This window comes from Pteropus alecto, unplaced genomic scaffold (genome assembly GCF_000325575.1).
Source record: "Pteropus alecto unplaced genomic scaffold, ASM32557v1 scaffold21, whole genome shotgun sequence".
NCBI lineage: Eukaryota > Metazoa > Chordata > Mammalia > Chiroptera > Pteropodidae > Pteropus > Pteropus alecto.
Window position 1 is genome coordinate 28495592 of NW_006436282.1, and position 11252 is coordinate 28506843.

The 11252-nt window shown below is 49.8% G+C and overlaps 1 protein-coding gene across 1 annotated transcript in view; it reads right to left on the bottom strand.

The window, feature by feature from the left end:
* DOCK4 (dedicator of cytokinesis 4) overlaps positions 1 to 11252 on the bottom strand; it is a 194114-nt gene that overhangs the window by 114149 nt on the left and 68713 nt on the right. Inside the window, exons 13-14 of the mRNA XM_025046816.1 lie at positions 11009 to 11171; positions 5841 to 5947 (exon numbers count right to left, since the gene is read on the bottom strand). Of these exons, the coding sequence (XP_024902584.1) occupies positions 5841 to 5947; positions 11009 to 11171 (270 nt within the window). The remainder of the gene's footprint in view (positions 1 to 5840; positions 5948 to 11008; positions 11172 to 11252) is intronic.

An 11252-nucleotide genomic window follows, 5' to 3' on the forward strand; every position in this document is an offset into this window, starting at 1 on the left:
TCTTTCCTAGGTATCATTTCCTCTAGAAAAGCTCAGCGCCCTGGGGCGGGGTCCGGGAGGGGCAGTGTTGACAGACGGACCCAGGGCCGGTTCCTCCTTCCCGGGCAGGCGCAGCAGCCCTGAGGATCAACCGATACCCTGGGTCAGACAAGGAAGAAAGCGACGTCAGGCAGGTCTGCTGAGAAGACTGAAAGACAAGTATGGCCAGAAAACTGGGAGGTGGATAAGTCCGCGTCAGAATACCGGGAATTTAAGATTTCTGATGAGAAGTGGTTCTGGATGATTTCGTTTACCCACCCATCCGTCCATCCTTCCTTTCCTCCCTCCCTCCCTCCTGTCAGCACCCGAATGGGAGGTCCGGCTTGCTGGGTATGCAGCAAGACCCAGGGAAAGGCAGAAAACAGAGAGGAGATCACAAGAGGACACGGCACTAGACAGGTCAACCGGAAGAAGAGCACTTTGAACTCGGGGCTGGGCTGATTGTGGGAAACACCTACCTACGGACTCTTGCAGGCCAGGCTACCACATTACATCAATCTCTCTCCCATTAGGAAAAAGGATCGCCCTTTATTGGGCTGGTTTCCGGCTTGCCCGTCTCCTGTTCAGATGCACTGGGTTAGGAAGCCGACAAATCCCGCTATGAGGAATCAGATTCTCTACTAAGCAAAAACCCAGCCTGGCCAAGTTAGGCCATTTGAGCCATGGTGGTGTCCATCAACAGTAATGGATTTGCAAAACCCTAATTTGTCAAAGGAGGACTGCATCATCATCATCATCATCATCATCAATCATCATTATTATCATCAATCATCATCATCATCGTCATCATCATCAATCATCAATCATCATCGTCATCGTCATCATCGTCATCACCGTCATCATCATCAATCATCATCATCGTCATCATCAATCATCGTCAATCATCATCTTCATCGTCATCATCATCCTCATCCTCATCGTCATCAATCATCATCAATCATCATCATCATTACGTTTGCTTATTTGTTATTTGCTTGTTTATGCTAGGTACATACACATACTGGACCGGAGGGTGTTTCAGAATCTATATTCAAGGATAAAAATCCTTCGGCGGCATAAGACACAATGGGGACTTGACTGCACAGCTACTGACTTCCTAGCCTCCTTTTCTGGATTCTCACAGGTTCTCAAGATACCTGACTTTTGAAAAATAAATTCCCTTGTGCTTATTACTTATTTGTCTCTCTTCTTAACTTACTTTCCAGCAGGCAGCGGAGAGGGGGAGCCAAAAATATCTCTACTGAGCTGAGGAAAACAAAAATCCCACTGGATTGCAGTGAAGTAAAGAAAGTGTTATTCGCAGATTAGCAGCAATTCCAGAGGGAGAGTTTGAACTTTGCATCACCCACTAGACACCGCTGACATTCTCGGAGCGGCTGTCAAAGGGACGGGGGCAGGACGTCCCTCATGGTGGCGCCCCCGCGTCACGCCCCTTACCTTTCGATTCGGATTTCAGGAGGTGTCGGAGCTGGAAACCACCCCAATACGTAATCGATCACGTAAAGCTCGACATGCCCTGGAGAGGGGTCTTAGCCGTAGGACACAGAGATCCTGCCCGAAGGCGGAGTCCAGGTCCTCGCCAGGTCCCTGGCTGTGAGCACCTCGGTAAGAGCGATTTCCTTAAACACCCCCGGAGGTGGGGTCCAGCCATCGCCACAGAACAGTCCCTGATTCGAGGCCCGATTCGGCTAGTGAGCAATCTTCCACAGAGCTTTCCTCCTAGCTCACGGCAAGACTCTTAAACTAACACCTTCCATGAGGAGCAAGTCGGTTTTAACTCTAAACATCCTACTGCAAACCACAGTATTCTCTGTATCATATGGACAAGAAAGTGCTAAAGACACTTTTCTAGAGCATTTTTTCCATCTCTCGTCAACCTTTGATTTTATAGATAGTACTTGTCAATGAATGACAATTGTTTCTTCAGAATTTTACCATAAACTTTAATGTCAAGCTTATATGACGGAAGAATGGTCTTTAGTTAGATGAAACACCAGAATTAAACGGTATAAAACTAACTTTCTGTCTCTTCTTTTTTTTCCAAAAGAAAGTTTTTAATGTTATAAAATGATACCTGCCCACCTACAAAAATTAAGCTATGGAAAAATAAAAAGAAATTCAGTGTTAATATTTTAGAACATCCTTCTAAGCATCTCTCTATGTAAATATATACATATGGACATGCAGTTAAACAATTTTCATAAAAACAGTTATACTAAATATACGCTTCTATGTGGTTTACCAATATAGCATAAACATTTTTCCATGCACATAAGAATTTCCACTAAACATTACTTCAATAAATATGTAGTATTTCATTCACTATATGGATATAATTAATTTATTTAATGAGATCTATGCTGTTTGCAATTTAGATTACTTTCAAGTTTTCATATTTCCAGGAATCTGCAGTGATCATCCTTGGTCATCTCTGCTCATCTTGTCTGATTATCTCCTCCCAATAAATACCAAGATGTGAGACGGCTGAGCCAAAGGATACACACGGTTAAAATCACCCACGTGCTGCCCTATTGGCCACAAGAGAGACAATGCCACTCACATTTCTTCTCCGAATGCAAGAGAGTGTCCACTTTCCCCTCATCTTACTCTCCAATTCTGGGTTTTAAAAACCTGTACCGACATTAAGATTTTCCATCCTTTATTTAACTTACATTTCTTTGAGGATTTGTATATTGAGTTATATATTTATATATTTACATTTATTATTTTTGTTTACAGTGTTTAGCAATTTTTCTTTTTCTTACTGATTCTTGACAACTGGTGGTAAAGTGGGAATAATCGCCCTTTATAAACTGTGTTGCAACTCTGTTTCAGTCTGTCGTGTGCCTTTCGGCCTGGATTATGATGGTTTTATCAATAAAGAAATTTTAAATTTTACATAGCCCAATTTACAAATTTTTTTGTAGTTATTTCTGACATTTGGGCCATCCTGAGAAAGGCCCTCCTTACCTGAGTACTACAAAAATGATCGCTCATACTTTCGAGGCTCTAAAGTTTTATTTTTTACATTGAATCTGGAATTTGTTTTGGTAAAAGCAGCAAAGCAGGAATCCAGCCCTTTCTCTCCCCAGCGCCCACCGTGACCACCCAACACCACTTACGAAACGGGCTACGTTTCTCACCCAGTGACTTGAAATTCACTCCTACTCCCACCTATCTGTCTTCCTTCCTTTTCTCCTTCCTTCCTTCCTTTTTTCTATTTTAACAATAATAAATCCAACTATCACAGGCCGTGCGCCCTCTTGCCACGCAGAGAAAGGATAAGCATTATGCTCGTGACATGGTTTCGAACCATACTGTGAGTGGTCTTAAGCTGAGACTGACCTTGTCGGCTCAGTGCTACATAAAGGGAAACCATGGCATGGACTGACTGAAAACAAGTCATTACACTTGGCGAGCACTCCACAGCCCTTTAGATAAGCAACACAGAATAACCCTGATCGTAAGACAACTCAGCCATGTGGGGTTTTTCTGTGGCGCTAATGCTTCCCTGTGGGTCCATACGATGTAAGTCCTCCCCAAATTAGACAACATGCAGACACCATCCTGAGCCTCCTTCATGGCTGAGGAAGGTCACTGGGAACACCTGCCCTTTAAATCGCTCGAGTTCCAAGAAGTTTTCCTGCGCTTTATGGATCAGAATCCTGGATGCTATGACAGTTTGCACGAGGGCGTGAGGGCATTCGGAGGTCTGATTCTAAGCTCTGCTTTTGAGAAGCGTTTTGGTCCCACCCACAGGCACCGGCCGGCCTCTGGGGTCGGGTCGGAGCGGAACGGCTCTCTGTCCGGGCATCCACAACCGTGGGGCCGATTGTCCATGTGGAGGAGGGAGCCCTGCCACCCACTCTCCTGGCATGTTAAGTCCACAGACGCCTCTGACCTAAAAATGGTATGATTCATATTCACGTGACCAGAAACTTAGCACCTGCCCAGAAGACGCCCTTCGACCCACGAGCGAGAGCCCTCGCCTACTGTGCCGTAAAGAAGGGACCTTTCTTCCGTTATTAGCGTTAACGATCGTGTCCCACCTCTTCTGGGTCGAGATTCCACGCTGCACAGAGGCAACATCACACACACCCGTACAGACCGCCACGATGTCTTCTGGAAAACTGTAGCCGAGGACAGCCTGTCATGTGCGTCTCACATAAAGGACCTGTCACCTACCAGTGAGGTCATCCATTTAGATGACTCGCACACTGAGCTCCTGAGTTCCCTGTTTTGCTCACTCTCCTTTAAATGTTTTCCCTTGTGTTTTAACACCGCGAGCTCCTTTCAGTCAGTGTTTGAAGAAGAGGGAATATAAGCTGCAGAAATGAAGAGACTTCAACGGTTGTGCTCACCGCTGCGTTTCCAGTACCTAGAACAGCGCCAGCCCAGTCAGTGAGAATAATGGATTGGAGACCGGCGCACGCGCACGTGCACACGCACGCGCAGGAACGGGAACGCCTGGGTGTGTCGTGCAATGGTCCAAAGGTAAAGAAAGGCTTGGTTTGTGCTCCCCTCCGTTCACTCAGTAAACCTCCACTGCATGCCTACTGTGCGCCAGAAAACCCCTGACACAGCCGCTGCTCTCAAGGACTCATAAAGCCCCTAGGGACAGCCGAGGGCCCTTCACGTGATCATGGCATGGTGCAGCGAGTCCGACGGGGGGACATGAGTGCGGACAGTCCCGGGGGCCAGCTGGGGTCACGGGAGTCGGGGCCGGGGAGTGGGCACTGCTCTTCTGGAAAAGGCTGCGGCCAGGTGAGCCTCCGAGGATGCGCAGGAGGTAGCTGTGGGGTGAGGGGACGGTGCCGAGGGCGGAGGAGGACCGGAGGGAACCGCAGGCGGGGTCAGGAACTAGAACGAGCTGGACGTGGCGGTGGCACTAACAGACAGGAAGCGGTGACAGGTGACGCAGTAGCGGAGCCTGGCACAGCCCGAGCGCCTCGGGCTCGTCCCCTCGGCAGTGGGGAGCTCCGGCGGGCCTCGGTGGCGCAGTGGCCTGGTTCCATCTCGCCACGGGTGGGTCGCCCTAAAGGCGGGGTGGAGCCTGGACCAGCGCGAGAGGTGACCGGGGGTCGAGGGGCCTGGCGGCCCAGCTGAGAGTGGGAAGAACCTGGGACCGCACGAGGTGACAGGGGTGCAGAAACGCAGAGGGGAAGCGCCTGGGAGGAAACCCTGGACTTTCATCCCGCACTTCCCAGTGACCAGCATTTTCATCCTTCACGACGACCGCTATTCTCAGATAACTTCGAAAGATCTTGTTTGGCTAATTTTTCTTCTACTGCCTTCTCTGGCGTACTTTGTTCCCAGTGTTTTTTTATGACAATTCTTGATGCAAAAACCAGAAAGTTACGACCGCGACAGCCGTCGTGACAAAGCACAGCCACTCCTCCGCTTGCTCAGGGGAGCGGCGGTCGGGAACGCGGACCGCGAACCTCGCTAGAGTTACCGCTGGGGGGACGCAGATCTAGGCAGAAAGCGTGTCTTAGCGATGTCCGAAAACATACTTGTCGGGTTTATTTAATCCTTCCGCGGCAACGGGAAGGACTTCAAGGTCATCGCACAGACCTACCCAAACGCGTACACTTAAGATGAAAAGAATAAATCATCTTTAAAATATGTTTTAGAATACGACAGACTAGAGAAGCAACACTTTCAAAAACGCACTGCCCCTGCCCACGATCTTCCAAAAGAATACTCCTCCCAGCCATCTTTTCTCTTTTCCAGAACGATGCAGAGACGGTGAGTTACAAAGTGACCTTCCGCAGCCACCACCACCACCTGACCCGTGTCACCTTGTGCACGATGAGTTCGTGAGTTCCATCTGGGAGGGTCCTGCCGTCCTCCTGCATCAGGGGCACGAACGAGAAACCAAACAACTTCTTCTCTCCCTTCTCCTTCGCTAGGGAGAAAAAAAAAAAAGGAAAAAGAGAAAAGAATTACTCATTTGAGCGCCTGCTGACGTGACTCTGGAGATAAGCACAGCGTCAAGACGCGTGAGGATCAAGAAACAAAACCCACACTCCCCGCTCCTTTGACGCAGCAGAGGCCAGCTCTGAAGCTGGGCTCTGTCCCCAGCGGCCCCCTCCAGCCCCATTCTCCTGCCCCCTGATTGATCTGCAAGTCACATTCCCGGGCTCATTCTCCTCGTGGGACTTATGACCTGAAATGATGCTTTTTACATATTTGTGCAGTGGCTGTTTCTTCTTGCATCTCGCCTTGCACTCGCAGATGTAAGCTCGGGGGTGGGGGGCATTCCTACCTGCCGTGTTCTGTCCTGAGCCAGGTATCTCAAGGAGTGACAACAAAAGGGGAGGCTCTCAGCAAGTACATGTGAACCAAATGCATGACGCACGCGTGTGGGACGCAGTGTTCTGCCCACCGCTCACGGACAGAGTCCCTAAGCTCCTGTCCACGGTGGACACAGGTGTGCAGACAGCCCTGTGGGAGCCCCCTGGTTGGGACCAGCTGGGTGCGCTGGAAAACCGCAACATGAGTGGCAATCCACAGTTTGAGAAGGGCTTACACAGTATGTTCTGGAAGCCTGCGATGAGGCGATGAGGTTTCCAGAGGCCTAATTACCAATTAAAATGGCTGCCACTGTCAAGGATCATTAGGCATCATTTACAGATGTGAGGGAACTTGTTCTAGATCTCTGAAATACCATTCCAGTTCTTTCCACCGAGCTTTTTTCTCCAAAAAAAATGGAGCAAGCTGTGAAAGAACCTTATTTGTTCACCTCCAGTCTCCTGCATGGAGCAGGGAGGAGTTCTCTGGGGCCGGCAGCCTATTAGGGCCTGGGCAGTTGGTCTTTCTCAGGGAGTGGACGTGACAGCTGACAAAGTCCAGCCATGGGAGGCGGTGAGAGCAGAGCTAGACGCGTTAGCCGGGGCGAAGGCCGGACGAGAGGCTTCAGGGACCATCACTCCCCTCCGACACCTCGCCACAGGGAGGGGGACCCCACGCACAAAGAGCGATGCTGCCTGGCGGATCTGGCCCCTCGCGTGAGGTTATCCCCGGAAACGTAATTATAGCAAGGGGTTTTCTTTTACAATCCTTCGTTTATAATCCAGAGAAACTGGGAAAATAGCAATATTCTGTAAAATTAAGCAAAAATTGCAGGAAAAAAAGTCTCTGGAAGAGATTTCTACATCAGTGAGGTGCTGGGTATGGAACTTATGATTTCGGGGAGAAGACTAATTTAGAAATAATTTCCTAAGTTTATCTGACTATCTCTTAGGTGTGGTTTTTAATATTTAATTCAGAGAAATAAAAAAATTCCATGGTGAATAAAATTAGCAAAGATAAGAAACAAAGCAATGTTTTCCCTAAATTCTCTTTCTGTTCTAAAATAAAAATAACTGTTTAAAATACAAGGTCTTTTGTCCTGAGCTGTTTGGTCAGGATTAACAAACTGTATGAACTGTTGTAGACAATACGTATAATATGATCCCCTTGTACTGATAAAACCCTAAACTCATGGATTCTACCTCCTGATCGTCTAACTCATTCTTTCCAGTACCCCACCTCCAACGATTCGGGCCCCCTGGGACCTCCAGCCTATTGATTCTCCCCCATCGCCCCTGCCGCTCTCGACTTGCCATTTCTACGGTCTGTCGTTCGAACCTCTTCTGTGCGAATACCCTCAGCACAGAGTACCTGGTTAAGTCCCACTGGCAGCTCATTCATGGCTGTCCTAGACCAACCCACTTTACTTAATGCACACGACCTGCACAGGGCAACCTGTCTACACGGACCTAGCCAACTCACTCTTCCACTTTTCTAGACAAGTATTTCATCCCTTCTCCTCTCTTCTCGAGCCTTCAAGGCCTCCACACTCCCCTCACTCTCAGCTGACGGACAGAGAGTCCGCACACACTCCAGCTTCCCCCTCTACCTCGCCCACGCCTGTGCCTTCCTGCACTCTGCCTGAGCGGTCCCACCCCAGGGCAAGTCTCAATCTTGAACGCTGAGCCCTGTGCTCCCTCCCAGCTCGAGGATGCTGCTCCCCAGGTATCTTTCTCCCACACCATCCATATTTTCTCCTCTACTGAACCAAACCCACCAATAAACATGTTTTAAAAGGTCCATCTTAGACAAGGAACGAACCCTCCTGCGGCCCGGTGTTCCGTTACAGCTGCTACCCCACCTCTCTGCTGTCCCGCATTCTTCACCGCAAAGCTTCTCAAAAGACCCGGCCGTACCCGCTGCCTGCCCTCCCCCATCCAGCTCACTCTGACTCACTCCTGCCAGGCTTTCCTCACTACGAAGCCACTGAAACCACTTGTCAGGTTCAAGGACGTCCACAAGGCCAAGTCGCAGGATAGTGTCTCTGTCCTCATCTTATTTGTCACCGGCACCTAACACGTCTGATCATTCCCCTCCTGAAACACTTGCTTCACTTAGCCTCCTGGCTTCTCCTTCGGCCTCGCTGGCCATTCCTTCTTAATCTCTCACTCTCCAGAGATCTTTCCCCAAGTCCAAGTTCAGTGACACGATGCTGAGAGCTTGAAATTGGCCATGGTGGGAGTATTTACACCGTGGCAATCAGCAAACACTGTCGTTTGGGGCTGACTCCAAGCCCTCTCCACACCGCTGAATACTGGTTATTAAACATTTACAGCAAGACACTGAACTATATGTTCTTACTCTCGAGTTTAAGTCTCTGGCTTGGAACTCACTCGACTGCCTATGTGACCAATAGACTTCTCAGACAGAACAAGCCTAAAATGGAATGTACGGTTTCTGCCACCCTAACGGATTCTTGCTGTTACCTCCCCACTCCGTAATTGACTGTTTCATTCTCAGGACAAAATCTTGGGGTCATCCTTGACTTTCCTCCTTCTTTTGCATCCAATCTGTCAATAAATCTGTAAAAACCATGCAAATCCTAATGCAAATCACTGTAATCTGAGTGGCAGGACCGAGAAAGCCTCCTGAAGGGTCCCCCTGCTCCCACCTGGCCCATCTCCAACCTCCTACCTGTACAGCAGCCAGACTTCCCTTCCATCTAAACCCTCCACCAGCTCTCCTCACCCCGAATAAGATCCGCAGTCCTCCTCACGACCCCAAAGACAACACAGACCCCGCTCCTCTGCCACCTCACTGGCTCACCTCCAAACTCCCCTGCTCGTTCTGGCCTCCCTGTTACTCCTCGAAAATGCCAAGCACGGTTCAACCCGCAACCTTTTGGAACTTATTCTTCTCTCTGCCTGGAATATTCATCGCCCAGATACCCTGGGCTCACAGCCTTCCTTCTTTTAGATCGCTGCTGACTTGACACGTCTCCTTATCAAAGAGGTCTTTCCTGACTACCCCGCCTACAACGGCAATACACAGCATCACCTGCTGGCGCCTAACCCCAGCTTCGCCTTCTCCCCTGTTCCCTTCCTGCGACCTGACGCGTTCTGCATGTCTTTGCTCACACGCGTTGTCTACCTTCCCTCTCTGGAACGGAATCCCGACGAGAGGAGTGATCTGGTTGCATCCACCGATATATCTTCAATGCCCAGGAAAGTGCTGGACATACAGTAGGTGTTCAAGAAATGTTTGTTTGATGAACGAATGATATTTCTGAATAAATATATGTACATACAGAGAAACGTTTGGAAGCTCACGTGATAAAATGATTACCTGATCATCCGTAATTTGTGGGATAATGGGGATTTTTTTCTCTATGTTTTTGCTATATCTTCTGACTTTAACAATGAATATTTTTTAAAAAACCATGAACATGTTTGAAGTATAAAGACAAGAGGGCAGAGATCTGACAAGTTTCACTAAAAACAGCCTTTTTCCACTTCCCAAGTTCTGAGTTATAACAATTTTCTTCAAACGCCCATTCTCCCTTTCTCTCATTTCCTTTACTTTCTTCTCTCTTTTTATTACTTTAAAGCTCAAAGCTCGTTTTAAGCCCAACTGAGAATTTAAAACAAAGACCGGCAGAAGGGACGGCATGGTGCCCTGCCCAGTTCTGAACGTTTCCCCCCTTCGAGAGCTGCCCACGAAACTCCTCTGGGAACCTGGGAGACTAGCGAGGCTCTGCTATTCTCCCTACATCCTGAAGCACCCGCAAAAGCATAATTTACGGAGCTGCTGAGCCGATTCAGAAACGTGCTATTGGTCCCAGCAAACAGCCCACATCCCTCTCTCCCCCTGAAGCGTGGGCGAGTGACCCAGCGCTCAGGTCGAGGCTGCATATCTGTGGGCCGCGCCTCCATCCCTCAGACAGGAGCCTGCTGCTTCCGGCCGTGTCTGAGGTACACTTCAGTGACACGGGGAGCACCAGAGGACCCCTGGACTGGAGGTTCCCTGGGGGCAGAGAGTAGGGGTTTGAGAAGGTGGTGATGAGTACAAAAGAATTAAAATAGAGAAGTCAAGAGAAGACAGCTTTACGGGTCGTGATGTTTACCTGGACAAATTCTGTAACATCTCCACGTCTTGGGTTTTTTAGATCCGTAAAATGAGGCAATTACTTCACATCATCTCTAAGGCCCATGTGGACGGACCTTACCTGATTCTCATTTGAACACTGTCTGAGATGGCATGGTGATGCAGATATATGCAAATCAGCTACAACCCTGAGCCAATCAGAGGCTTTCTTAGTGTCCTTGTGTGCCCGGAGAAGTCCCGGTGGGTCCCCTGAGCGGCTGCCAGCTGGACAAGCTCTTGGTGCAGAGACGCCAGCTGGGTCAGGATGGCCTCGGGCCACCAGAGCCGGTGTCTCCCCTCCCCGCCTACTCCCTCCAGACCAAGAAAGGGCCCCACTGAAGAGAAGGCTGTTGGTTTCCACAGGCTTCTTTCCTTCCTTCCCCGTCCTGGTCATCTCCACACAGGCGGTGGTCCCTGGAGCATAAGCGAGCCCCTCACCACGCAGGAGCCCCTCGGCCCCCTTCCTCCCCGCCTGCCGCTGTCTGCAGACCGGCTCGCACCGCACGAGGCGACCAGGCCACCAAACACTTACTGGAGCAGTGTCGGAACTCGAAGCGGATGTGCGCGCCCCTGAACTTGTCCACGGGGATGGGGAGCTTCAGCAGCTCCGCCCAGCGCGGGCTGTTGTTGTGGTAGAGCACGAAGGAGTGGTACTCGCTGGCCAGCGGCTCCCCGGAGCCGAAGGCGATGAAGTCCTGGCGGAGGAAGCGAGCAGGGTAAGTAAGGGCCGCGCGCCGAGGGTGCCCTCGACAGCAGCGGGGCCGCCGCCCAGCTGA